Here is a 27713-nt window from a genome sequence, read left to right as displayed (position 1 = left end):
CTGCCTTATTATGAGTTCCAGACATTGAAGGGGCATGTAGCCGATGGATTCAACTCTGTGGATTCCTAAGTGGAACATGCCCTTCCCTCAGGAAAACATGGCACAATCATGATATAATTGAATTGTTTTTTGAAAAATGTCCATCGGATAACTTGGGACAGGTGGACATGAGAAATTTTGGTCTATCTCTAAAGAGGTAGGGACGTTCTACATGTCTTCCTAGGAAATTAACAAAGGACTCATTCAAACTTCAGATTTCTTGCATTCTTCCTCTCACAGGAAGGAAATATTACTATATGTAAAACTTAACTATAGTGTTCCCCCCCACTGGAAAAAAAAAAATCCCATATGGATCTCATTGGTCAAATGATTTCTTTCCCTGAGAAGCAATGTGATTCACATCAAAAGCCCGCAAAGGAACAGAGATGACTCAGTGGAGGGCATTCTTCTGTTAGTGGGTTCTCCCCCAGTTCAGTAACCAGCATCTGGGGAGAAAGGGACTATACCATGCGGGGATCGGGGAGGGCTGGGGGGGCAGCGCGGGGTGCATGCACTGTCTTTAGCTCCTGGGTCATGCCATGTTTTCTGTTGGTGGACCCTTTCCTTGTGCCCGAGGTGAAGTGCTGGGATTGAAGCGTGGTAATGACTGCTCTTTTCTGTTCTTTCCAGTAGGTGATGTGCAGATTTCATGCTACCACATACTGTGCAGCCTCTACTCCCTTGGGACTGGAAAGAATATCTATGTTGAAAGGTAATTAGTGAACAAAAGAGGCTTACATGTGCAAGGCTTAGAAAAATGTTACAGGGCGCCTGGGTGGCTCAGTTGGTTAAGCAACTGCCTCCAGCTCAGGTCATGATCCCAGAGTCCTGGGATCGAGTCCCACATCGGGCTCCCAGCTCAGCGGGGAGCCTGCTTCTCCCTCTTACCCTCTCCCCTCTCATGCTGTTTCTCTCTCTCTCTCTTTCTCTCTCAAATAAATAAATAAAATCTTTAAAAAAAAATGTTACAGTCTTTCAACACTTAAAAACATCTTTTCAGTACAGCAAAATCAAAATGCTCACTGAAATGGGATGGTGATTTTGAGCCTAGGTCATTAAATGTTTATGGCAATATTAAAATGTAATGAGGCTATTGAGATTTATGACTTCTCTGGAGCTAAGTTAAAAAGAAAACCACAGGCCCAAATTGGCATTACTTGAGCCAGGCCAAGTCACCAAAACAGGGCTTAATACCTAACCTCATTGCAGTTTCTTTTCTTTTCTTTTTTTTTTTTTAAAGATTTTATTTATATATTTGAGAGAGAGAGAGTACAAGAGAGAGTACGAGCAGGGTGGAGGGGCAGAGGGAGAGGGAGAAGCAGACTCCCCGCTGAGCAGGGAGCCCCACGCGGGGCTCGATCCCAAGACCATGATCCCAGGATCATGACCTGAGCCAAAGGCAGACACTTAACCCGGGTGCCCGCCTAATTGCAATTTCAACCTCCTGCAGAAATCTAAATCTTAACTGGTAAGTCAGGAGTTTTCTAATAGGTGCCAATGAGGTTATCTGTCACAAGGGCCCTCTCTATCCCCTAAAGGAAGATGAGGTAATCTGCAGGATAAGACCCCCAGGTCTTCCCCCTAAGGGAAAGCTACCTAGCCTGGACCAAACTTTCCTTTTTTTTCTTTGGCTTCTGACTTTGTTGTCCCACTCTTCTTCCTATAAAAACTTTCCATTTTGTACCATCTCCTCCAAGCACTCCGCTACTTGCTAGATGGGATGTTGCCAGATTCATGAATCACTTAAAGACAATGAGAGCTTCAGATTTACTCAGTGGAATTTTGTTTTCTAACAGATGGCTGGTAAATGTATGTGATTGGAGAAGCAATACTGTATAGCCAAGCTAAATCATGTGCTAGTGACCAAAAAACGTTGAAGAAATGTCTATTTCTTCATAATCACAGCTTCCAAATAGCTTTCAGAGTTCCTGTGGTTAAAGCTTGCAGAAAAACTCAAGGGACATGAGGCTGTTACTTTAGTGTTTAATGAGTTTCTGTGTGATACAACCCTGGACCTTTACCATTCTCAGCTGTCAGATTAGCTATGGTTTTAAACAAGTGCACATTTTGGTACCAGAAATACAATTCAGAAATCTTGAATCCAAACAAGCTGATCCAATTCCCAAAGGAAACCACTGTTAACAATTTGGTGTATGTCATTCCAGATATTTTCTACACATGTACATTCGTACACATGTGGGATCATAATATCCATATTGCTTTGCAACTTTGTCCTGTTGGATGAAGCTAAAAAACTGAATTCCTTTACCATTCAACTCCTATTTTTAGATTTATTATTTAGATAAAATCTCATTACCTTTCTACTTTAAAAAGGTAAGCAAATTTGGTACACTTGTATTCCTAGCTATCTTTTCTACCTTTCCTTTTTTGCTCTATAATTTCTTTTTTTTTTTTTAATTTTTTTTTTTTTAAAGATTTTATTTATTTATTTGAGAGAATGAGATAGAGAGAGCATGAGACGGGGGAGGGTCAGAGGGAGAAGCAGACTCCCTGCTGAGCAGGGAGCCCGATGTGGGACTCGATCCCGGGACTCCAGGATCATGACCTGAGCTGAAGGTAGTCGCCCAACCAACTGAGCCACCCAGGCGCCCTTGCTCTATAATTTCTTAAAACAGGGATTCCTCGTTGGCTCAGTCGGTTAAACCTCCAACTATTGATTTCAGTTCAGGTCATGATCCCAGAGTCGTGGGATTGAGCCCTGCATTGGGCTTTGCAGTGGGCATGGAGCCTACTTAAGATTCTCTCTCCCTCTCTCTCTGCCCTCCCCACCCCCAGGCTCCCCCCTGCACTCGCACACACACATGCGTGCTCTCTCGCTCTCTCTCTCTAAAATCATAATAATAATTTCTTATAACATTTACATTCTATTCTAAAACCAATATTTCCTGAGTTGTTTACCTTAGTTTGTATTGTAATGATTCACCGAATAGCCAATCCTTTTGAACCATGACTTTCCCATTCCAAATTTTTAATTTTGTTTTGTGTCTTAGTTGGCCAGATTCATCATTAAGTATTTGTTTCTCTAAGAGTTCTTAGATACTCTTGAATCCTTGCATATTTTGGAATATTACCCCTTGATTTTGTGAACAATTTCTGTGGTATAAAATCCTTGGGTCATAATTTTTTTTTCCCTCAGAAGCATATAGACTTTGCTTCTTTGTATTCTGACAATACGCCCTGGGCCAGGTGATTTACTGACTTACACATGACTTTGCAGTGGGAGGGGAAAAACTGGCTGTTCGTTGGATTCCTTCTTCAGTCTTGAAGTTCAGTAAGTTCCTATAATATGTTCCAGGATGTGCTTATTCTATATCAGTCCCCTCTGCTTCTCCTCAGAATTTAATATGCCCCCTCAGTATTCAGAACTGGGTCTTCCATTTTTTACAAATCTTTCACTTTATTTTGTAATTGCGGGGGGGGTTTTCCCTAGCTGTCATTCAGGGAGAGGTTTATTGGCTTTTCCTTAATCTTCCACATTTCTCATTTTCTCCCAAGTAACTTTTAGCTAGTTGCTCTTTCCTGTTTTGGGTTTGTAAGGTATTTCTCAAACTTTCTCCATGTTCCTGACTCTCTTTATTTTCTTTATTTTCTGTGAATGTATCAAAAAGAGTTTTTCTGTATTTCTTCCTGGATAATTCTTCCTCAGAACCATGTTTCTCATCTACTTCTTGATCATTAGCTAATTGCTAGTTTTCAAGAATGGAAAAGAGCATGTGTGCACGTGTCTGTGGGGGGGGGGGTGTTGAAGGAGTGTATGGGGAAGAAGCATCATCCAGCTTCACATCTGACAAACTGGCTCAGGACTCCCTCACTCTACCCAGAGTGCCTTTAACACTAGAGTGCATCCACCTCTAGCCTTTGATGTCTCCCCCAACAAAAGTAAGCAAGTGGCCCAGGTGAGAGGTCACAGGTAAAATTTTTAGTGCAACCTAAAGACATAGGGCTCTTGTATAGTCATTTAAAGTAGGTTTATTCCAGGTGCCTGGGTGCCTGGTCAGTTAAGCGTCTGCCTTCAGCTCAGGTCATGATCCCAGGGTCCTGGGATTGAGTCCCACATCGGGCTCCCTGATCAGTGGGGAGCCTGCTTCTCCCTCTCTCTCTCTCCCTCTCCCTGCTGCTCCCCCTGCTTGTGTGCACGCTCTCTCTCTCTGTCAAATAAATTAAATATTTTTTTAAAAATAAATAAAAAAGTAAAGTAGGTTTATTCCATCCAGTAGAGGACTTGAGTCAGCAGCTACAGGACAGGTTACCTCTCACTCTTGCACTCTACTTCCCGTCCAGTGTCCTCTCCAGGCTCGGAGTCCAGGTCACAGGAATGATGGCATGTACACTTCTTCCCTACTCTGTCCTGCCTGCTTCTCTGCAGTATGAACCTGGTCCTGCATCCCCAGTAGGTCTCCCTGCACCCCCCCACACCCTTCATTGTTTAAGCACAAGTTCATATTCTGGGCTCCTCAGAATCCCCATATTTACTTCCAGAGATTCCTACACTCTGCTCTTAGCCCAGAAAGTATGTTTCAGTTTCAGTGTCCCCACTTGATTTGGTCCATACTTTGTGGCTTGACATTATCACACATTTTCTTATTTCAGCAAAGATTTCAATGTCTCCCCAATTTTTTCTCCATTTCTTGTGCGCTTTAGGGAGGAAACTTCAGTCAAACGCACCATTTCTCTGCCATCTTTTGCTAAAGTGGCTAATGAATGTCTGCAGGGTTGTAAGGGAACCACTAAATATCTGGTTTCCAGCTACAGCTTGCGTGTGCATTGTGGGTGGGAGAGACTCTAGACACCTCAGTGACAGGGTTGACGGTAAAGAAAAGAAGGTCATTGAAACAGAATAGAGACCTTTCTTTTGGGATATGTTCCACTTGAGACAACACTGAGGTCACTGACAAGTAGAGTCTTCAACAAATTTTCAGCAAAAGGTAAAGGCTTATGCATTTAACCACAGAGAATACTTGCCTTCTTTGATGGGGAGATACTTTGATCACAGCATTTGAGGGGGGTTGGTCAAGAAGCGAAACTTGGAATTGATTGAAGCATTGGAACCTTCATTTTATTTCAAATGAAAACGGTGTTTTTCCCCTTCACACTTCAGAGACATTTATTCCTTCCTGTCCTGTGGCCTATGACCAGTTGTTTCTGACCAAACATTGCATACCTTCCCTAAGCCTCTGAGGGGACTCGTGTTGCTGATCTAGAGCCGTGACCTGCCTCTGCTTTCTGCCCCTCCTCTACATATTACTTCCTCTCCTTAGCATCCTTTGGAACATACATGAAGGTACTCTCAAAATTGCAAAACACCAGATAGGTACAAGGCATAATTCTTATTACTGTGATGACTTTCACTCTGCCTGGATCCCTAACAATAGACATTTGAGAGGTTAGATCTGGATCCGTGGAAATAAAATCGAGAGATGGACAAGGAGAGCCTGCAACTTATCAAATTAGAAAGTAACAAAAATTGAAATACAAATCGCACCCTCTTCAACCTGTCACCATTGACCAAGTTTTACTATATGAAAGATACTGTGCTAGGCAGTAGGAACTGAAGTGGAAAGAGAAAGAGAGTTCCACATCCAGTGAACAGACTTTTCAAGTAGACCCTTTGGTGGCTGGAGCTGTTTCAGTAGCCCTTATTCGGCTCAGTCCATACCCACACTGCCCCCTGGGGGCGCTAATGACCAGAGAAGCATTCTAACAGCAGGCATTTTCAGTCCCTCTTGGGGTCTGGGGGCCAAGGTCATTGGCAGACTTGTGGGCTTTACTTTTACAGAACTTTTCACAGCGAAACCAGGAGAACATGTTGTTTATGCCTGTTGGCCAAATGGCTAATTAGCATCATTGTGTGCCCTAGACTAGAAAATGCCCTGCTGTGAGCTTGTTGAGACTCAGCTTTGTCCGTAATTAATATCAGAGAGCACAGGGAATGCATGTCCCCGAGGCAGCATAACACTGGAAAACTGTCTTTTGCCCCCACGGGTTGCCTTTGTGTCCGACTAACTTTCTAGAAATCCACTTTTGTGAGATCGGGACTTTAATTTGATGAGAGAAAGAGAAAAGAGAAGAAGAATGGGTTCAGTTATCACCAAGGCAACTCAGGCCCCGCTGTTTCCAAGGTTCATCTTGCTGGGCCAAGTAGAGTTTGCGCTCAGATTTGACCTTACCCCCTTGTCATCCTGATTTTCGCCCAGATTTTCTTTCATCGGTGCTCTCCCTCTGGCATTTCTTTCACCCTCACAGCTTAGCTCCTTCTTTCCTCCTCCCAGAAAGGCAAGACTGAGGAAATAAGAGTATTTCTCCTCAGTGGCCACTGCGGTTGGTTGAAACAGTGAGGCTTGCTCCGAAGGGAGGTCATGGTGCAGAGGGTCCCCGCAGAGAAGCCTACATCTCACTCCCTCGCCTTCCGGCAGGGGTGCAGGCTGCAGCGGGAGCTGGGCAGCTCGATACACAGGACACAGAGGACCTGGTCTGTCTGAGGGCTGCTGCTCAGCCCCCAGAGCAGACCCGGAGGGGGGCACTCACAGTCACACCTCCCGCGCAAGGAGAAGGCTGTGCCATCACCTCTAAGAAGTGATTGCTTGCTTGCTGGAGGCTGATTTTAAAGTTCTCTGCTCACTTAATAGCTAAGAAAACTGTCAGCTAGTCCCCTAAAAGCTGAGCCTAAGAAGATAGAAGATGAGGATTAAAACCACATATATTAATCGTCCTTTAAATTAATCAAAAGGCGGGCACCTGGGTGGCTCAGTTGGTTAGGTGGCTGCCTTTGGCTCAGGTTGTGATCCCGGGGTCCTATGATCGAGTCCCGCATCAGGCTCCCTGCTCCGCGGGGAGCCTGCTTCCTCTCCCTCTGCCTGCCGCTCCCCCTGCCTGTGCTCGCTCGCTTGCTCTCTTCTGTCAAATAAATAAATAAAATCTTCAAAAAAATTTTTTTAAATAAATTAATCAAAAGGTGACTTTTTCCATAAGTTTGGTAACATGACAGGAGATGGGGGGTGTGGGGGGATGGATTCCAAGACAGCTTTCTACTCACTCGTTCACCCACCATCTCCCTCCACCCTCCTCCCTCTGGTGCAGCAGATTCCTAGTGCCTCTCAGCAGTTCTTAGACCCTTGCAGGTTCTGATTCTACCCCAGATAGCCATATCAAGTTATTTTGGGGGGACCAATTAAGATCACAGTTTTAAGCCAGTTCAAGTGTGTCTCTTTCTCTGCTATAATCAAGTGGCACGTCGATCCTAATTCTTGTAATTAGACCATAAATATGTTATTTTATCCACTGCTTCAGGGTTCTAAGGAGAAGGTCTGGGCTTTTTACTGTCTGGAAGACAAAGGCTAATGCTCAGACTCTGTGGCTTACCCCTCAGCAGGCAGTGGCTCTCCTAGCCACCCCCCACCCTGTAGTAAATGCTTGTTATACACATCCGGAGACCCTACACTTTTCACATTGTGGCTTCTTGGTGCTGTTGGAATTGTTGGCTGTTATCACAGTGAAGGGCAATTAACCCAGCCTTCAGTTCAGGTTTTGTTGGGGAGCTGAAGGGAACCCTGAGGGCTGAATGCCTTTCTGTTTCCATAGAACTGCGGTAGGCGTGTAAGCTTTTGCTCCTGGCTCCAAGTGTGCCCTCTCTAGCTGGCAGTTTTCCCCATGATGGTCCTGTTAACATCCCCCAAGATGCAGCCTGACACCCTCAGCTCCCAGGGACTCTGCTAGTGGGCTTCAGATGCACAGCATCAGCACTCATTCCGACTGGTCAGACACAAAGGAAGGCAAACAAGATATGTTCGAACACTGTAAGCCCCATCCACTTCTTAATTATAGACCTGTCTCTGCATTTTCCACTAATTATCTTTGTATCGTGGTCTAAGAAAGGACTCATAGTATTAGTTTGAAGACATTTTCCTCCTTCTTTGGGAACTGACATCACGTGTGTAACTCACATAACAGGTGTGTAGTCTGACAGTGATTGAATGCCGGTAATTGACAGAAAGAAGACACTGATGATGGAAAAACAGATGGCTCTGGTCTCTCATTCATCGGAAAGCAACAGATGTCAGTGCCCATACAGGGCCCCTTCAAGCCAGCACTGTCACTGTGTGACTCACTGGGAGAAGGGACCCGCTGAGCTAGCTAGTACGACTCCAGGGCTAAGCCCAGGTCCAGGAGGGGAAACACAATCTCAGTACCAGCTCTGCTTTAACCAGCCAGTGGCTGGTTTCCATTACTTACCCTTGCTGACTTGGCTAGCAGGCAAGCAAACACAAGTTCTCCCAGTTGGAGAACTGGAAATCTGAACAAGGAATCCTAAGCATTTTGTTCTTGTTTGGTTGCTCATCTCACAGACATACTTGAGACCCAGAACTTTATACATGATGGACACTCAAATATTTGTGTAGAATATTTGTGAGAAGTAACAGGTATTAGAGGTCTTTCCTCTAAATCAAGCAATGTGCTTTAGGATGTGTTTCTCTTGAAAGGCAGGTCTTTTATTTTGTGTCTTATTGGTGCTTTGGGCCCATTATCTACTGCTCCCACTGGCAAACACCAGCTCCATCCAAAGCAGGGAATAGACACACAGAGATTACACAGAAGATTTCAAAACATTTTGAGAAGAGAGAGAGGATCAAATGCAATTTGAATGACGGCAAAACTCAGAAATGCTGGGAGAGAAGAACAAAGCTACAAAGTGTATTATTATATTGCCTTCACCAGTTTTAAGAACCGGGGTCCATGTGGTAAGACCATTGTACACCAATGGTCAGTGTCCAGAGAAAGATGCGGGGAGGGACAAGTACTTGTAATCTTGCTGAGCCCAGGATCCAGGGATGTCCAGTAGAGTAATCTATGGGGAGGTGGCCTGAGACATCCTGAGAAAGGGGCCTGGCCCACCATGCATGGGGCCAGTTTGTGGTAGCACCATTTCTAAATGGACTTCTTTGTTTCCAGGCAACGTCCTGCCCTTGGAGAATGTCTGGCCTCACTGGCAGCTGCCATCCCAGTGGCATTCCTGGAGCCCACCCTTAACCGCTACAATCCACTCTCAGTCTTCAACACCAAAACCCCCAGGGAGAGGTCTAGTAAGTATCTTCCCTCAGAGGTCATCAACCCGTGTGTTGAGAGGAGAGCAGCCAGGAAGGAAGGCCACTCAGGCAGGGAACAGCAGCCTTGCAGCACTTTTGGTTTATACAGTCTGAGAGGGGCCAGGAGGTCAAAGCTAGGGTCCATGTTGTGTGTCTCCATTTTACTGGAAACATGGACATAGGCAAGTACTTTGTTATCACTGGACTTTGGCTTCCTCTTCTGTATAATGAGACAGTGTGGTTGATTTCTAAATTCCTTCCCATCCTAAAGCCTTAGGCTCTCTTGTCTGCCCTGGCCTCAAGTCCCCTTCTGCACGTGGGGACATGACTTCTTTATTAGTTCCTCTGCAGAGTGCCATCAGAAGGGGCACACGTGCACTAGCAACCTAATTGTACTTTTCAAGGTCAGGGAGAGGCTGTGTTTCCAAAGATGATGACCACATGCTGTCTATCATTGTAAAAAATAAAGCATAGGAAAACACCAACCTCTTACACTGTTGGTGAGAATGCAAGCTGGTACAGCCACTCTGGAAAACAATATGGAAGTTCCTCAAGAAGTTAAAAATAGAGCTACTGTATGACCCAACAATTGCACTACTGGGTATTTACCCCAAAGACACAGATGTAGTAAAAAGAAGGGGCACCTGCACCCCAATGTTCATAGCTGCAATGTCCGCAATACCCAAACTGTGGGAGGAGCTGAGATGTCCTTCAACAGATAAATATAGATAAAGAAGTTGTGGTCCATATATACAATGGAATATTACTCAGCGATCAGAAATGATGAATACCCACAATTTACATCGACGTGGGTAGAACTGGAGGGTATTATGCTAAGTGAAATAAGTCAATCAGAGAAAGACATTTATCATATGGTTTCACTCATATGTGGAACATAAGAAATAGTGCAGAGGATCATAGGGGAAGGGAGGGAAAACTGAATGGGAAGAGATCAGAGGGAGACAAACCATGAGAGATTCTTGACTCTGGGAAACCAACTGAGGGTTGCGGAAAGGGAGGTGGGTGGGGGGATGGGATAACTGGTTGATGGGCATTAAGGAGGGCATGTGATGTGATGAGCACTGGGTGTTACACACAATTAATGAATCATTGAACACTACATCAAAAATTAATGATGTACTATATGTTGGCTAATTGAATTTAAATTTAAAAAAAAAAAAGAAAAACACCAGGAGGGATTGAAATTATGCAAGAAAGAGAAGTTAATAGGGGTGTTGACACACTAAGTTCTAGAACAGCAGTAGGTAAACTATGGCTATGGGCCTTATCTGGCTGCTGCCTATTTTTGTAAATAGTGTGTTATTGGAACATGGTCTCACCTACTCATTTACATGTTGTCTGTGGCTGCTTTAGCCCTACGTAGGGGAGGAAAAGTAATTTTCTCTCTACTCTTAATTGTTCTTGGCTGAGACCCCCCCCAAAAAAACAGATTAACAGGAGAAAAAAAATATAATTATATACACATTAGTACCTATAGGAGCCCCACAAAGATACGAGACTCAGAATGCAGCCAGCAGATTGAGGCTTATAGACAGACCGTTCAGAGCTAAGGAAAGAGATAAGGGTCTGGGGATTCAAAAGGAGGAAGGCAATTGACAGGGGAGAAGTGGAAACATTTGGTAAAGGTTTGCCCTGCCCTGCAGATGAGTCTCTCAGATGAAAAAGTGATCTCTGGTAAATAGCTCACTGCCTGGTACAGGCCCCCTTTCTAATGTAAATTTCCTTTATAAAATTTAGATTTCTCTTACACAAGGGTAACTTCTACTCTGTTTTCAGAGTTTCTCCCGTGTTTGTAGATTCTTAAAAATAATCAGCCCAAAATAATCCTTATGCCAAGAGGCATATTTTCAAGTGGCACATTCTGCTCCAGTTCAACCTCAGGGACAGAGTTGAGTCATGGTGGCAAAGATTTCCTGGGCCTACAGTGTCTATTTACTATCTGGTCCTTTACAGAAAAAGTTTTCTAGAATACTCCAGAACTGGAATCCAAGACAGGTTATATATATCTGCTCCCAGGGAGATGGAAGGGAGAGTCCTCCTATGTGGATGAATTGTGATCCTACTGGAAGTCAGTGGAATAGAACAGAGGAGCTTCAAGCAGGGAAACAAAGTTTGGACTCCAACTAGAAAGAATTATAATGATTTAATGTAACATGAAACAAAAATTACCACACTGTGGGCCTAGTCAATATTAAGAAAAAACTGTAATAAACCATTTCAAACCAGAACCTATCCTGCTCAGAACCAATATTCTCTGAAAATATTGATAGTAAGAGTAGATGACTAGACTGTGTGGCAATTCCATTCGGTTCAAGCCTCCTTATCAAATGGTCTTGAGATCCTGAGAGAGTTCTAAGAGCTAGAACTTTCTATTCATGTCACACTCCTGTGTCATCCTCTTCTCTCCAGGTAAAAATGGAGAGTGCTAAGCCACAGTGGCTTTATTCCAACTTGCTTCTCGTTACTTCAGATAAAGAAGCACATCGCCCCCAGAAACGATGACCAGGACAATTTAGACAAAGCCACTTAATGAAGTTCTGGTCCCAAGCTCGAATAAATACAGTGGAGACTAGTGTTCTCAAAGTTAGGAGAGAGACATTGCCCAGATGCTTCAGCTTTCCAGAGTCTCCTGTGACTTCTCTAAGTTCATTTCCTACCCCTCCCAGCCTCACCTCACCCTTTCTCCCCTTTCTCAGAGTAGCAAAAATCTATCTCTAACCTTGTTTTTCTCCGCCCATTCCTGATACTGAATGAGTCACATCTTGTAGCTCACATAGGAGCTAAGCAGCTGGGCGGGCTCTGGTTGAGAAAGGGCTGTTGACACCTGTAGGCATAGGCCAGCCGAAGTGTTGCTGCGCAGCTCTGAAGGGACATGGGCCCATCATGACAGCGCTAGATATTCATCCGTTTGTTCTGCCCCAGCTGTGATTCAGGAGATCGTATGTCTCTTTTTGACCAACGTGTAGAAACAGACCTCCTCTGCTCTTGAGCTCATAGACGTACAGTAGCAGGCAAAATGAGGACTTGACAAAGATGGAGGAAGCCTTGGATGAGCTTTGGGAAGGAAGGGCATGACTCTGTCCCTTTGTTCTTCTCAAAGGCTATTGGAATTATGTTCCTTCTTACTTTATGTACTTTACTTTTATTTAACAAGACATATCCATAAATGAAAAATAAATATCAATCACTGCAGACTCCACAGGGAAGAAAAGAGAAGAATGTGATTAGAGTCGACACAGTTTTCGTCCATCAGTGACACAATGTGGGGTGTGCCCAAGTCCCCTGACCCCATGGTTTCCATCATTCAGTTAATCAACAGAGGAAATGCTGACCATGTGTGTGGCTCTTGAAAAGTAGAGTGTACGTGAATATGTGTTCTGGGATAATCGGGTTTGCCTGGAGCCAGAGGATGACTGATGGCTTAATGGACTCTAAGAAGGTAGACTTCATTCATTATACAAAGTGAGTGGCCTGAGGGACCAAGATGGGGGAGGGATGTATAGGGTGACAAATGATGTGAGCCTTTGGTTTAGAAATATAATATGAGCTGACGTATCAAGGCTTCAGTCAATTGGACATCTTTATTAATTAACAGTTGGTGTTTTGCCAGCAGTTACTCATATTAGTAACTCTTCTATATGACCCTGGAGCATTTTCTGATTCATCCAGAAATTATTAAGATATGCCTAGAAAAGGCTTAATACTGGTACCTTCCAGATATTCAAAATTAGATAAACCATAAACCTTTGGTTATATGTGGCAGTGGTCTGTTAATCAGATTATTAAACAAGATACCCTAGTCGCCAGCCAGCTTATTTCCAGACCCTTATTGAATAGCCCTCCAGAGAGAGCAGGAGGTCCAGTTCCTGTGTCAGCTGTCTGCCTCCACAAAGGGTGGCACTCTCCTTCTCCAAGAAGAAGATGCCCTCTTCTTGGGGAAGGGCTGCTTGGTGAAGAAAATCTGACTTTAGAACCTTACTTGGTGGTTCTGAAACTCTAGCATACATCAGAATCATGTGGAAGGCTTATTAAGACAAAGATTGCTGAGTCCTACCCCTAGAGTTTATAACTCAGTAGAGCTGGATTCAGGTCCTAAAGAGTCTCCAGGTGATGCTGCCGCTGCTAGTGGGAGGACCCCACTTTGGGAACCCCTGATGTAGAAGATGAAAGGACAGTGTGTTCTAATGATAACCCCAACAGTCTTGTGTCAGATTCTAATAGGACCCAGCTGAGGCTGTGTTTCAGGTACATAACTCAGCAGCCTTCATTCTGTGAGTTTATTATGTGGCATTTGAGGTATAAAACACCATCTGAATCACAAATGTTTCTTTCACTCAAGGACCAATTACATATAAATAACTTTTAAAGGTCATTATAATGATTCCAGGGCAACACCCTGAAGCAACACTTTTCTTAGGTAGGGGAAAAGTGTCCCTGGTGATGTATTGTCTGTGTGTCATTTAAACACACACACACACACACACACACACACCTCTCTGAGCTGCCTTGTTGATAATTAGAGAGCAAACAGTTGTGAACTTCAGTTACATCTGTGGCACTTGGCACTGTTCTGTGTGCTGAGTTTCAAGATAGAAGGCTTGCCTTCTTTGGTCTGTAGCTTCTTGTATGTGTAAAATGGTTTTGTTTGGGAGGCTCCTGCAGACCTCCATGTTGATGTCACCCCGATGGTGGTTCTGCTGCGAGGGACAGGCCAGACCTTCTCGGCACATGCCCAGCATTGGCAGTAAACCACGTCTGGCCCATAGAATTCTCTTCCCCTGTAAATCACAGGAGTGTCACATTCTTTGGCTTTCATGCTACTAATCCTTTTGAATCGTCTGGATTTTTTTTTTTTTTTTTTTTAAGATTTATTTGTTTAGGGCGCCTGGATGGCTCAGTCGTTAAGCGTCTGCCTTCAGCTCAGGTCATGATCCCAGGGTCCTGGAATCGAGCCCTGCATCGGGCTCCCTGCTCTGCAGGAAGCCTGCTTCTCCCTCTCCCACTCCCCCTGCTTGTGTTCCCTCTCTCGCTGTGTCTCTCTCTGTCAAATAAATAAAATCTTAAAAAAAAAAAAAAAGATTTATTTGTTTATTTGAGAGAGCACGACCACAAGTGGGGGGCGGGGCAGAGGGAGAGAGAGAATCTTCAAGCAGACTCCCCGCTGAGCGCAGAGCCTGCCGTGGGGCTAGATCCCAGCACCTTGAGATCATGACCTGAGCCAAAATCGAGAGTCGGCCGCTTAACCGACTGAGCCACCCAGGCGCCCTTTGAATTGTCTGGATTTTTAAAGATGTTGAACCCCTCGTGACTTCCAAGGAAGAGAGCTCTTCAGCCACAGGGACAGCAGCAGAACGTCATGGCTAGGCAAAGAGCGTTCGGGCGCTTGGGGCCTGCCCCGTAGCAGGGAGGTTCCTGCGCGTCCTTCGCTTTGTGACTGCACCTGGCATCCAGCACACCTGCTTGTTTCAGCCGCAGATTCATTGTCTCCAAGACAGGCTGCATTGCTCCGCATCTCTGCTCCAGGAAATACAATCAAGGGAGAAATCAAAACCGTTCCTTTCAACTGACCAGTATTCCTAAAGGCCACAGAATTTCCGCGACCTCTCTTATTCATTAACCCTTCAATGCCTAGGTACCTAAAATCTAGAGAAGGGATGCTTCCAGCCAGCAGTAACCCTAGTGGCAAAGGACCTGCTGCTGTAACTCAGTTCACAAAAGATAACATTTTATTTGAAGTCTTCTGCTTTGTCCTTGGAAATGCATGAGAACTTTGCATTTTTCTCCAAATATCGAAAATAATTTCCTCAAGTCATCTAGTGGAATTGATGTTCCAGAAAAGTGTTCCACATTTGCCCGTGGCTTCTCGGATTCCCTAGCCTCCTGTGGTGCCTGCTGCTTTGGCCCCAGTGTGAGAAGTTTGGCCTGTGGGGGGAGTCTGCATGTGATCCGTATCCCGGGTCCCGGTGGACCCGACCCAGGCAGATGGGGGCAGGGGAGGCGGGGTTGGAGGAGACAGAGCTCTGGGCAGGTGCTTCTTTCAGAGCCCTTGTTATCTTCTTACCCATCAGGAACCTTGGGATGCTGCTGGTGTCTCCTCCTGTCTTGTCCTGTCCTTTCACTTACGTAGAACAGGACAGGTAGCCCCTGACTGCTGTCTGCGATGCTTGCATCTGACAGCCTTCCTTGGTTTCATGTTGAACTCCATCTCTTGCTGCATTGTCCTGTCTGTCCGTGTTCAGTGAAGTGACTGCAGTCTTCAGTGGGAGGAAAAGATGGGGCTCACTCACTCTTCCTTGCACAGAAGCCTTCACAAACAAAAAGGTTGAAGTGCGTGACAGGAGGTCTTGGCACCGGTCACCTCATCAAGAACTTCTGTGGTAAATGGAGAAATTAACACAAGTGCAATTTTCCCCCCAAAAATCTCAACCAGGTGAAAAGTAATATCTCTGGTCTGGCTAAAGGAGTATTTGATGAGAGGGGTGTCTTTTCCTTTTCTAAACAGTATAGAGATCCAGGTGACTGAACTACAGGTTTTCAACTAAACACAGATGAGTTGCTTTTCTCCATCTAGTATCACCTTTTCTGCCAGGAGAGAGAAGCCAAGAGACTGGCTTCATCTCAGGGAAGTCTTAGGAAATGTCCCCCAGCTGTCTCTGTCACGCTTCTTTGGCCTTAAGTTGAAGTGTTTTAGCCTGAGTATGGCTTCCAGGAGGCTAATCCAGCGTCTGGAAGCTGTCATCTTTACACAGACAGCTGGAGGACAGAAGCTCCCCCACATCCAGTGCTCATTCATCTGAGGCTCGAGGGTGGCTACTTAATGTCTAAAGACCAATGGAAGGGTGGGACAGACAGAATGGATTGCATTATTTGTGCTTTTGAATTCCTGTCCTTGTGTTCTTCTGTACCCTCTTGGTCAGTTCTGGGCATGCCGGACACAGTGGAAGAGATGTGTCCTGACATCCCACAGCTGGAAGGCTTGATGAAGGAAATCAGCAACCTGGCCGAGTCGGGGGCCCGGTACACGGAGATGCCTCACGTCATCGAGGTGATCTTGCCCATGCTCTGCAACTACCTGTCCTACTGGTGGGAGCGCGGGCCTGAGCACCTGTCCCCCAGCACAGGGCCCTGGTGCACCAAGGTCACCTCTGAACACCTCAGTGTCATCCTGGGAAACATTCTGAAAATCATCAACAACAACCTGGGCATAGACGAGGCGTCCTGGATGAAGCGCATCGCAGGTACCACAAATGCCTCTTCTCCCTGCCCCCACCCCAGGGCCAGGGTGCCTGCATTCTCTCTTCGTCTCTCAGTCCATCTCTAAACTAGTCGCCCTCCCCCTCTTAGTTCCCAGTAAATATTCCCCTGGAGAGCCTCTTGGAGCAAATGCTCCTGCCTACTCCCCAGCTAAACCAGGTCCCTCCCATCTCCAGGAAGCCCTCCTCCATACTCTCTGCCTGACTCGGATGTTCATTGCTTTACTTGCTTTTGGTACTTAAGCATCTCATTTGCTCTTACAGTAATAACTGTCCATGGTTTCCCTGTAAGTCCTCCTGTGTGTTCCGTACACGTATAAAACTCACACCCATCTGGGCTGTACTGGAAGTTGCTAGTGTTCGTATTTCATGTTATGCTTTCTAAGACACTCCCTAAGTTAGGTTCATAATAACATCACTTTGGGTTTTTTGTTTTTTTTTATTTCTGCATTCCTCTAGAACTCTTTGCATGCAGTAGGCTCTTAATGAGTTTTGTTACCTGATTTTCTACTGCTGAAGCAACGTCAAAAAAAGGAAAGGCTTGGAAAATGAACAACCATACTTCCCACAGTCAGGAAATCATGAATATTTAGTGTCTTCTGTGTCAAAGCAGAGTCTGAGGAGACAGAGCCAAGGCAAAGTCATTGCTTCTGACGGACCTACAGTGTAGACAGCTCCGTGGTAGGCGTTTCCCCCAGGCCACCCACTGGACCAGGAAACACAGTGGCTGGGCCAAAGGGAGCTATTAGCCCAACCTTAGATATTTATCTTCCTGGACAAATGAGGAGGTATTCCTCTGCAAGACCAGGGAAGAAAAGTTTTCTTCCCCCTTCCTGTCTCTGAAATGAACTGAGATCAGAGTTATAAATATTCTGGGTGCTCATAGCTACTAGATAGTACAGGCCCCTGTGAACATGCGAGTAAATAAAGTTGATGTTCCCTTCTTACCTGTTAGCCCAAGAATATTGTCAACCCCAAGACAATTTGTTGAGAAGCTCTACTTTATAATTCATGAGGGATTCAAGGAAGGGAGGAGGTGGAAGGATGGGCTCCCTCAGCTCCCTAGAGGGACAGAGAAGAGAGATGGGCTAGCATGAGGGGCACAGGTGGCAAGCGAACTCGCCCTATTATTCCACAGGAGTGTCCAGACCAGGGGGGCCACCTAATTGCTGGTGCCGAAACAAAGTCGATTTTAAGTTGTAACCCCAGCTCACCCACATCTGGAATAGCCATTCTGATTCTGGGGCCGGAGCAGAAGCGCACCTCAGGGCAGGGCTGGTGGGAACCCTGAGCTCTCCTAGCTGAGTTTTGGCTTCTTGGTTAGTGCACCTCAGCAGGAAGCTGCCTTCACCTCCTCGTTCTACAACGGTCATTGCTGTGAAAGTAAAAAAGAAGGCAGTGAGACTTAAAAGAAACAGTGCCAGATGTAGGCTATTTCCAACTGAAATGCATCCCAGCTAAAGAAACTTTGAAATACACAAAACACACAGTGCACATTGGCAGTGGTTCATGACTCTTATTAATTTTATTTCACTTAACTTTTTATAATTACTCTGATTCTGATCTTTATTATCGAGTGGACCAAGAGGATATTCCATTTAAGAAATAGGGTAAGACATGTAGGTTTTCTCTTTCTCTTTAAGAGGGCCAGAATCCCAGGCCCAAGCTCCACTGTTGCTGTTTCTGCTCTTTGACTTCTGGTGGCCACCCCAGCCTCTCTCGGGTCGTTATAGCTGATGATAGTTTCTCTGTCCTCCTCAGGGCCCAGAGGGGCCCCCAGGCAGTGAGTTGGCAGTTCTCAAGCACTGGGGACTGAGAACTGTGGTTGGGGTAATGTATTTTTAACAACAGATTTTTCTATAAAATAACCAGAAAGCATAGTACTTAGTGCCTACTCTTGGCTCAGCATAGTGCTGGTTATTAGTGGGGGGAAAAGGCTCCAATCAAGGAATTTATAATCTAGCTAGTGAGCCCAAACCGGATGAACATGAACATCCTAAAACTATGTGATGAGGAGCTAAGAGGTATGGCCAGTCCCAGGCATGCATGAGGAGTTCACGGGTAACGGCTCCCTGTGGCCTGGACAAGCAGAAGAGGAGTAGGGACCTTCTCCTCTGGCTCCCTGCCCCCACTGTGGCTTTGTGAGAGGGAACTAAGTGCCTCGTGGACAATTAAAGAAGGGAACAGGGCAGGGGCTGTCCTGAGTCCATGGAATGTCACAGCCTCACCTTTCAGTATCACTTCTTTCCTTTCATCAATTGTCCTAACGTGTGAAATGAGGGGGAGGCTTTTTGTTTGCAAACGCAGTGTACGCCCAGCCAATCATCAGCAAAGCCCGGCAGGACCTGCTGAAAAGCCACTTCATCCCAACTCTGGAGAAGCTGAAGAAAAAGGCGGTCAAGACGGTGCAGGAGGAGGAGCATCTGAAAGCCGACACCAAAGGAGACACTCAGGAGGCAGAGCTCCTCATCCTGGATGAGTTTGCAGTCCTCTGCAGAGACCTCTACGCCTTCTACCCCATGCTGATCCGCTACGTGGACAACAACAGGTACGCGGGAGAGCTGGGCTAGGCTAGCCTGTCTCCAGGATGGAAAGATGGTGTTGGGTTGTAGTACAGGCGAGGGAGGGAGGGAGGGCAGAGCTGCCGCCATCAGCCACCCCGCCCCTCCGAAAAAAGTCCCTGGTGTAGGACCTCTGGACAGTGCGTTCCTTGGCCAGTGCTTCTGTATGGTCAATGACGTGACCATCCCTTCCATCCTCACTCCTCACATGCTACCATAGGTCAGAGGGAGCTGGTCACACAGGGGCAGCGGTGACCCACTTCTTCCCCGCTCAGCAGAGTTCTGTCACATATTCATTCAACACAGACCACTGTATGTCAGGCACTGTTCTAGGCATGGAGTGGGGGGCAGGTGTGAACACAACAAAGATGTCTGGCCGCCTAAGGGCTTTTTTTGTGGCAGGAAAGTGGGGCACACAGACAATAAACACAATAAGAACTTGAATACTTACTGATATACTTTCGTTGCATAAGTAAATTATGCAAAGCAGGGTAAGGAGAATTAGGAGTGCCAGGGTGGTGGGGTGGAGTCACAGTGTTAAATGGAACATTAACTGAGAAACGGTATTTGAGCAAAGACCTGAAAGAGATGAGGTGGGGAACCATGCGAGTCTGGGAAGGGTTATATTCCCAGGAAGAGGGGACATGTGGGGTCAGCCCTGAGGAAGGAGTATGTTGGGGTATTCAGGGGATCATAAGGAGGCCGGTGTGGCTGGAGGAGAGTGAGGAGTAGGGAGAGTGGTAGGAGATGTCAGAAAAGCAACATGGGACCAAGAGTGGAGGGCCTCAGAGGCCACTGGGAAGACTCTGTCTTTTATTCTGAGTGAGATGAGAAGTTGGCGGAGGCTTTGAGCTACTCTGTGATGTGATCTGATTCACTTTTTTTGTTAAGATTTTATTTATTTGTTTGAGAGAGACAGAGAGAGAACATGAGCCGAGGGAGAGGGAGAAGCACACTCCTCACTGAGCAGGGACCTGGACCCCGGAACTCAATCCCAGGGCCCTGGGATCATGATCTGAGCCACCTAGGAGCCCCAATCTGATTCACTTTTTGAGCACTGTGGCGAGGCATGGAGGCAAATAAGGGGGTGAGGAGACCATTTGGGAGGTTCACAGTGATCCAGTCAAGAGCTGATGGGGATCCTTAGAGACAGAGCCAGCTGGTGATTCCCAGGGCCCAGAGGGGGGGGGGGTTGGGGGGGGACTAGGAAGCAACTGTTTAATGGGATGGGGGGTTCCTTTTGGAGTGCTGAAAATGTTTCAGAAACTGGACAGTGACAGTGGCTGCCCAACCTTGTGAAGGTACTAAATGTCACTAATGGCAAATTTTATATGTATTTTGCCACAATTAAAAAAAAAAAAAGTTTGATGGCAGAGGCCAGGGTGGTAGCAATGAAGGTTGGCAGAAGATGTCAGATTCTGGGTCTGTTTTGAAGGTAGAGTCCTTAGGACTTCCAGATTGGGAATGAGAGAAGAAAGGAGGGTCATAGATGATTCTGAGCAAATGGAAGGATAGAGTTTCCAGCAATTGAGTCAGGGAAGGTTGTGGGTACAGACATTTTTTAGGGGAAGTTCTGGAAATCACTTTTGAACATGTTAAACTTGGGTTGCCTATTCAATATAAAAATGAAAGTGTTGAGTGGGCCATTGAATATATGAGTCCAGAGTTCAGGAGAGGCTTCTGGTGTAGACATGGGAATTTGGGAGTCAGTAACATACCGAGACTGGATGAGGGAAAGGACTGAGGGGAAGAGAGAGGAGTTCCAATGACCAAGCCCTTGTGCCCTCCAACATCAAGAGATCAGGCAGAAGAGGAGGAACCCATGGATGAGGCTGAGAAGGAACAAGCAGTGAGATGGGAGGAAACTGACAGAATGTTGTGTCCTGGGTGCCAACCTCACAAAGCATTGCCAGGAGGAAAGAATGATGAATAAAAGTTATTGGTAATCTTGACAAGAGCAGTTTCAATGGAGCAATGAGACAGAAGCCTCTGCAGTGAGCTGGAAGAGAATGGGAGAAAAGGACTTGGAGACAGCAGTACAGACCACTTGTGCAAGGAATTTTACCATAAAGGGGAGCAGAGAAATAGGATGCTGGCTAGAGGCAGAAGTAAGCTCAAGAGAAGAGTTTTTAGGATGGGAGGCTTGTCAGCTCGTTAATGGGAATGATCTAGTTAGAGAAGGGGAAATTTATCATGTAAGAGCAAGAGAGATCACTTCTAAAGCAATGTTCTCTGAGCAGGCAAAGGGTCAGCATTAGATAGTTTATCCACAGAAACAATCAGGAGGGCAGGGAGTATGGGTGCTGATGCTGGTACACACACACACACACACACACACACACACACACACACACACACGATGTCTGGGGGTCTGTAGGAGTCATTTTCTCAGTGATGTAGGAAACAAGATAATCAGCTGAGAATGAGGATGGGGAGAAGGTGCTTGGGGTTCGAGGAGTAAAGAGAAGGTGTGAGGTGGTAGCCAGGGAGAGGGGGAGAGCGGCTGGGCCAGGACAGTGTCGTGGGATTACTGGGCAGCAGTAAGGACCACACTTGAGATCTGTGGTCATGATTGGTGGTGAAACCCATCACCATGTTGTCTTTTTCTCTAGCCAGTTCATCACCAGGTCCAGGCCCAAAATAGGGAAAGAGTTGGATTTAACCAAAGTTGGGGTTTTTGCAAAGTGAGTATGACAAAGAAAAATAGGTGAGGGAATTGAGGGTGTGTGTCAGAGGGTAATTGTAATTGTAATTGTAAAGAATTTAAGCTGGATGCTGAGGAATGTCTATGAACAGGCAGAAGAATAGGATAGTTGGTCCTAGTGGGGAGCAAGGACCAAATAGGTATTTTTATTATACCACACCCTCTTAAAATTTAAAGGCCTAATATATAAATTTGAAAAGTTTTAGTTTTAAAATAGTAGATCTTGAAAGGACTTAGGAATATTTGGGGGAGCATTGCTAACTTTTGAGTAGTATGCCATTCTGTCATGGGCCGGAAATAGGTCTGGAGAAGCCCATTTTAGCGTTTATTTTATAAGGCAAATTACGTTTCCTATTTAAAACAATTGATTACTTATGTTATTTAGCATTTGAAAATAAATACCTTGCACATACTATATAATATAATCCCTTACCTGTCTATGGGAGACTTTACTCTCTCAAAAGAACCCCTGCTTTAAGGATCATGGTTTGCGTCATTTCCAATAACATCATTATATTAGCGGTTAGAGAGGGGATTTGTCAGAGTTTGAGGTAAAAACAAAAATGAAAGCAGAGTAAGGTTGCTCCTAGAATAGCTCTTTAATTGCATTTATCACTATTGACGATCAAGACTCAAGATGGAGTGTGTTCTACTTACACAGTGTTTGACAGTTGCTAAAAATGGCAATGTCAGAGAGTCTTTGAGATCATCATTAATTCATTCATCCCCACTTTTCAACCCGCTCTTCCCTGAACACCAGAGAACATTAGGGCGACCCGAGCCCAACTTAGAAAGACTTCCTTCTTCTGTGTCTGCCTTTACCTTCTTTGGGTACTTTCTTCACCAAAAGAATCGCTGGCTTGGAAGTATGGTACTGTGGAGTTGGCAGGAAAAATAGGGGTCACCTTATCTTACCCATAACTGGATGAGTAAATACCCCCCTTCCTTTTTCCTGGCAGTGCATTTCCTACCTCTGGTTATCCACCATGCTTCTGGACGACAGGTAGAGACTTGCCAGGAGTTCCCTCCCATTCTAGTTTCAGACAGCTCAAATGGTTCTGAGCTCAGCTCTGTGACTCCTGCCCATCAGCTCTGACTTTGCTCTTCAGAGCCTCACAAAACTGTTCCAGTCTGTCTTGTGGCAGCTCTTTAAATATTGAAGAGAGCCATCTTGTCCTGTCCTCCTCCCTGTTCTTCCTCGTCATAGTAAACCTTTGTACTTCCTTCAGTCATGGCACTGTTTCAAGTTTCTTAGCCCTCTGGACCACTGTTCTGAACAGAAGCTTCCATCAGTCAGTGTTCAGCCCAAAGCTGACCCAGAATGAGCACGAAAGCTGGGTCTGTAGTGTGGTCAGAGCTGGGCGAATCCGCTCTCTATCTCCTCGTGCAGGAGCTATGTCAGCGCAGTTAAACAGCTCTCTCTGCATGAGGCAACGGCTTCTCAGCTTCCTTTCTGGCAATCAGGAACACTCAGAACACAGAAATGAATGACTTTAAACAGTGGGATTTGGGGTGAAAACCCATCTCTCAGGCTCTAAAGGGAATCTGAGTAAATCCTCAGCAGTGACGGCCCGGGGCGGTGTCTTCTGCAGGAGGCTTAGGAACAAGGTTGAGATAAGCTCTTAGCTCTAACTCGGACAACCTGGCCATGAATGTAATAGGAATACGGCTTTTCTTTCTTTCAAAGCCTCATAACTGGCTTTCCTTTCTTTGAAAACCTGATAACTTGTCACTTTGAAAATGAAATCTCTCTTTACTCTTGCGATCATCTAAGATTTTATTCTTACGTTTCTTGTTTCCTGTTAATATGCTCAGTGATTTCATTCACTTGCGTTGCTTCAACCATCACCCCCTGCCGATCATTACCTCTAAGCCCAACTTTCTTCTCCACCTACAGCCTTGCATTTTCCAACTGCCTTTTGGCAGCACGCAGTACAGATTCTGGGAGACTGGGAGCAGGCAGGAGATGAGCCTGGTTGCATCATGGGGGCAGACAGGAAAGGATATGGGCCAATAGGAGAAATGAGGTCAGGGTCTTCTATTCACCTGCAAATACCAGAGAGGTGCAGAGTTTGTGTACCTGGGGAAACATGTAATGAGATATTCTTCATTTACACCTACCACTCTGAACCTGAAGTAAGAACCTCACTAGAAATCAAGGGTGAAAATATGCCTCCTAGAAGAAGAAGGGTATGGAAAACAAAATTCATTCATTGGAAACTACCTTCCTATGGAAGATAGCAAAGGGGTCAGAATCTTCTGTGGTATTCTGTGAGGGAATGTTGACCTCTCACCTGTTGTTTTCAGAGCTCCTGCAGATCCCACACCCTGTGGCTGTACTTTTCCTTGGCTGGAGAGGATAGGAAACCTCACCTCTTCCCACTCAGGGCACAGTGCAAACTTACAAAGCTCATTTAAACCAAAACACTAAGGAATGAACAGCTGACATTTCTGACAAAACTTGACACCTGATCCTGAAAAATCAATATGAATGAAATCAAAAAGCATTACCAATCTCAAGCCTCAAGTTTGGCTTGCATTTGGCTGCTAATAATGGATACCTGATTATAGTGGCTTAGAGAAATTGGAAGTTAAATCTCACAAAGAAGTCCAAAGATACCCAATCCAGGGCCAGTACGATTGCTCCTCATTAGAGAGCCTCATTCCTCTGTTTTTCCCTCCTAAACACTGGCTGCCATCTTTGAAGTGACTTTATGGTGCAGTGTGCCAATTGTCATTGGAGCCCTCGTATTTTCAATCCAATCAGGAAGCATGAAAGCAACAGGGGGAAGGCAAAGGGCATCTTCAGCTATCTGATCCCTTTTTAGAGAGCTTTTTCAGAAGGTCCATCCAACAACTTCCACTTCCATCTCATTGATCAGAACTTAGTTACATAGCTATCCCGAGGCTGGGTAATGTGGTCTTCAGCAGGCACAGTGCCACCCTGAATAATATGGGCTTTTGTTCCTAAGGAAGAAGAAGAAAATGAGTATGGGGTAGACAACCTAGTGTCTGCCATGCAAAGGGAGGCTAGTTGAGGTAGAACTCAAGAAAGGTTAGTAAGGATGTCTGTGAGGCTGGAACTCAGGGCAATAAGGAATGGAGATGCAAGAGAGGTCCAAAGATGGTCTTGGCCTCATGAGTCATCCCCTTTCCCCATTAGCCTGGTGCTCTCCATCAATGGACAGAAGGTACAGGCTGCTCAGGGCAATTCAGTCTGGTGTCCCAAGGCTTAGGGAACTGGCTTTTTATAGCTGTTTCCCTGCATGCACCAAGGGACAATGGGTTTTTCAGACCATTCATGAGAACCAAAGTTTTCTTTAACCTAAGAATGATGGTAGATGATTTAACTTCTACTGTGTTATTCTACACAGATATTTGAAAATGGCAACTCACCCAGCCCTTTCAAAATATAATTTGATTCAAATATGTAAGATACTTAGGGGCAAGACAACTTTTAGGAAATGAATTAATTCTACCGCAATTTAGCCTTCTTGCTGCCACTGTGAAATTCTTAACTTGGTCTGGTTTTTAATTAAAAAAGAAAGAAATGAGTAATGTTATTTATAGGGAACTTCTAAACCATTTCAGAGGGCATAAGAAATGTTTGATCTCTGTCCATACACTCTAAAACAGTGAAAAATATATTGTCTTCCAAATTTCGTTCATTAAACTGGCTTTGAGAGGAAAAGGTGTTAGGCCTGAACTGTTTTTAGAGCACTCCATATTTCAGAGGCTTGACAATGACAAGTGTCAATGAAAGATTAGATGTCATACTGACCAAGACTTTTCTAGTCTTGGTAGCCTCATAGATTAAAGGAGGCCTGTTCCAAAACAGAGTGTAACCTTAATCACTTCATCTGTTTAAAAAAGAAAAAAAAAAAACCTTTGACAAATTTGAAATCTTGTTTTCCGACATCTGTTTACAAAGATAATCCTTGAATCCTTTGGTAAAATGGAGACGATTATTGTAAGTCCTTCAAAAATATCTACAATTACATGCCTACACACATGTAAGGAGTGCACTGATATTTAGTCTCTCTGAAGACTGCCTTCATGTGGGAATATAGTTTTATCTGGATAAGTGTGCACAGCCGATGTGGGTATAATTTTTAATGTAACTGTTTTCATCATTACTGAATTTCATATGTATATTTATTTGCTTTTCACCTCAGATCTAACTGGCTTAAAAGTCCCAATGCTGACTCTGACCAGCTCTTCCGCATGGTGGCAGAGGTCTTCATCCTGTGGTGTAAATCTCACGTAAGGAACGTGTGGGCCCTGGGTTTAGAGATGGCTGTGAAAGGTACAGACCTCCAAAAACATTCTTATAATGTTGGCTTTTTTACTTCCCCCCACTTAGAACTTCAAGAGGGAAGAGCAAAATTTTGTGATTCAGAATGAAATTAATAATTTGGCATTTTTAACTGGAGACAGCAAAAGCAAGATGTCGAAAGTAAGTCCATTGAAATCAACTCCAAAGACTCTTCGATCTTGACCTAAGTTATGTATCTTGGATGTATGAAGGGATTAGCTCCATACTGAATTTAGGTCAAACCACAAAAACCAGCAGTCTCTACTGTTGTTTCTTTGAGAATGAGCCAGAAGAAACTGCTCTCAAATAAGCATGGTCATCACATTTTCTGAATAAATAGCTGCTTGTATGTCAAAAAGTTTAAGTTTCAAGACTTGCCTAAGGCATTCAAGAGGTCTCCCAAACCAAAGCTGCTGTTAGTTGTTTTTAAATAGAACTACTTCCGGTGTAATGAGCTGCAAAACTACACACGCCTAGAGCCACCTTTCGATTAGCTATGAGGAAATTACCTTGCTTTGAAGACTTCATTAGCACATGTTCTTCCAGTAAGCTTGTTTTCCTCCTTTCTGGAACATCCAGTAGCTGTTTTATTTCAGTTGTGCAGACCTCTTAATGCCTTCTGTTTATTTTCCATGTGGGTTGCATTCAGAAACCCAAAGTTTGTCCATTCCCTGCAGGAAATGTTTAAAAGAGGACATACAGGATATCTGTCTAAGAAAAAGAGCAACTTACAGGGAGGAACGTAGCAGGAATACAGGAAGGGGACCTGGCCTCCCAGCTCCTCTTGAGTCAGCTCTGCACAGGGAGGCTTTGCTATTTGGATTGTAAAGAATTCTCAGACCCACTCTTCAGGTGCACATACATACATACAAGACTTAGTTAAATGTGATGTTTTGTTACCAGTTGTTATGGCTTACTATTGACCCTGTTCCCTTGAGAAGTGTGCCTCAGTGAGGGTTGACTGTATATGTCAAGTATAAGTGACATGTAATACCTGAGATGTGCGTCTCTCTCATTGCTGGTATAGTGCTGCCTTTGAGGAACATGAAGGTGGAGTGTGCATGGGGACCCCTCAGAAGTGAAAATCAGTACTGGAAAGATGGCAGTCAATGGTTTCTAGGAAAGCCTTTGGAGCATCTTTCCAAATAACCATTTGGGATGAAGACTTGTGTATGTGAAGCTGCAGACAAGGGGCTGGTATAACAACCAAAAATGAAAACTTCAGCACCCAAAACTTCACCACGTGTGCCTAGCTCTAGTCAGCTGCCATCACTCTGAACTTTCCACCTCTTCTGTCTTTTAGCTGTGTTGACACTAACACTTCTTCCAGCATCCAAAAATTGACTCTTAGAGTTTAGAATCCGCTATTCACTGCTTAATAAAGTTTGACATATAAAATTGTACATATACAAAGTAGAGAGATCAGAAGTATATATTCATATTCAAAGGAGTCTTTGCTGCAAAGGAACTTTCCTTAAGATGGACCCTTTTTGCTTTAGATAATTTTTATTTGATTTTCCAAAACTCATTTTGCATTCAACTTCTGGCAAACACATCTGCTGCTCATGTGAGATACACAAAGATAGGATCTTTCAGACTCCTGATCCTTGGACATTTATCTTAAATTCCCTCTGAAGGGTCTTCTTACAGCCATCATTGGCTCTCCTTTTGCTCCATCCACCTACAGAAAGTCAGTAAATCCCAGATAGATTTTATGCT

General features: G+C 44.8%; 1 protein-coding gene across 1 annotated transcript in view; it reads left to right on the top strand.

Moving 5' to 3' along the window:
- RYR3 (ryanodine receptor 3) overlaps positions 1-27713 on the top strand; it is a 504411-nt gene that overhangs the window by 422290 nt on the left and 54408 nt on the right. Inside the window, exons 64-69 of the mRNA XM_032417231.1 lie at positions 670-751; positions 9007-9137; positions 16079-16399; positions 18722-18962; positions 25855-25942; positions 26043-26135. Coding sequence (XP_032273122.1) covers positions 670-751; positions 9007-9137; positions 16079-16399; positions 18722-18962; positions 25855-25942; positions 26043-26135 — 956 coding nt within the window. The remainder of the gene's footprint in view (positions 1-669; positions 752-9006; positions 9138-16078; positions 16400-18721; positions 18963-25854; positions 25943-26042; positions 26136-27713) is intronic.

The sequence above is a fragment of the Phoca vitulina genome, unplaced genomic scaffold, assembly GCF_004348235.1.
Source record: "Phoca vitulina isolate PV1807 unplaced genomic scaffold, GSC_HSeal_1.0 scaffold20, whole genome shotgun sequence".
Classification (NCBI taxonomy): Eukaryota; Metazoa; Chordata; class Mammalia; order Carnivora; family Phocidae; genus Phoca; species Phoca vitulina.
Note: the sequence above shows the minus strand (reverse complement) of the source record. Positions and strands in the feature narration are given on the sequence as shown.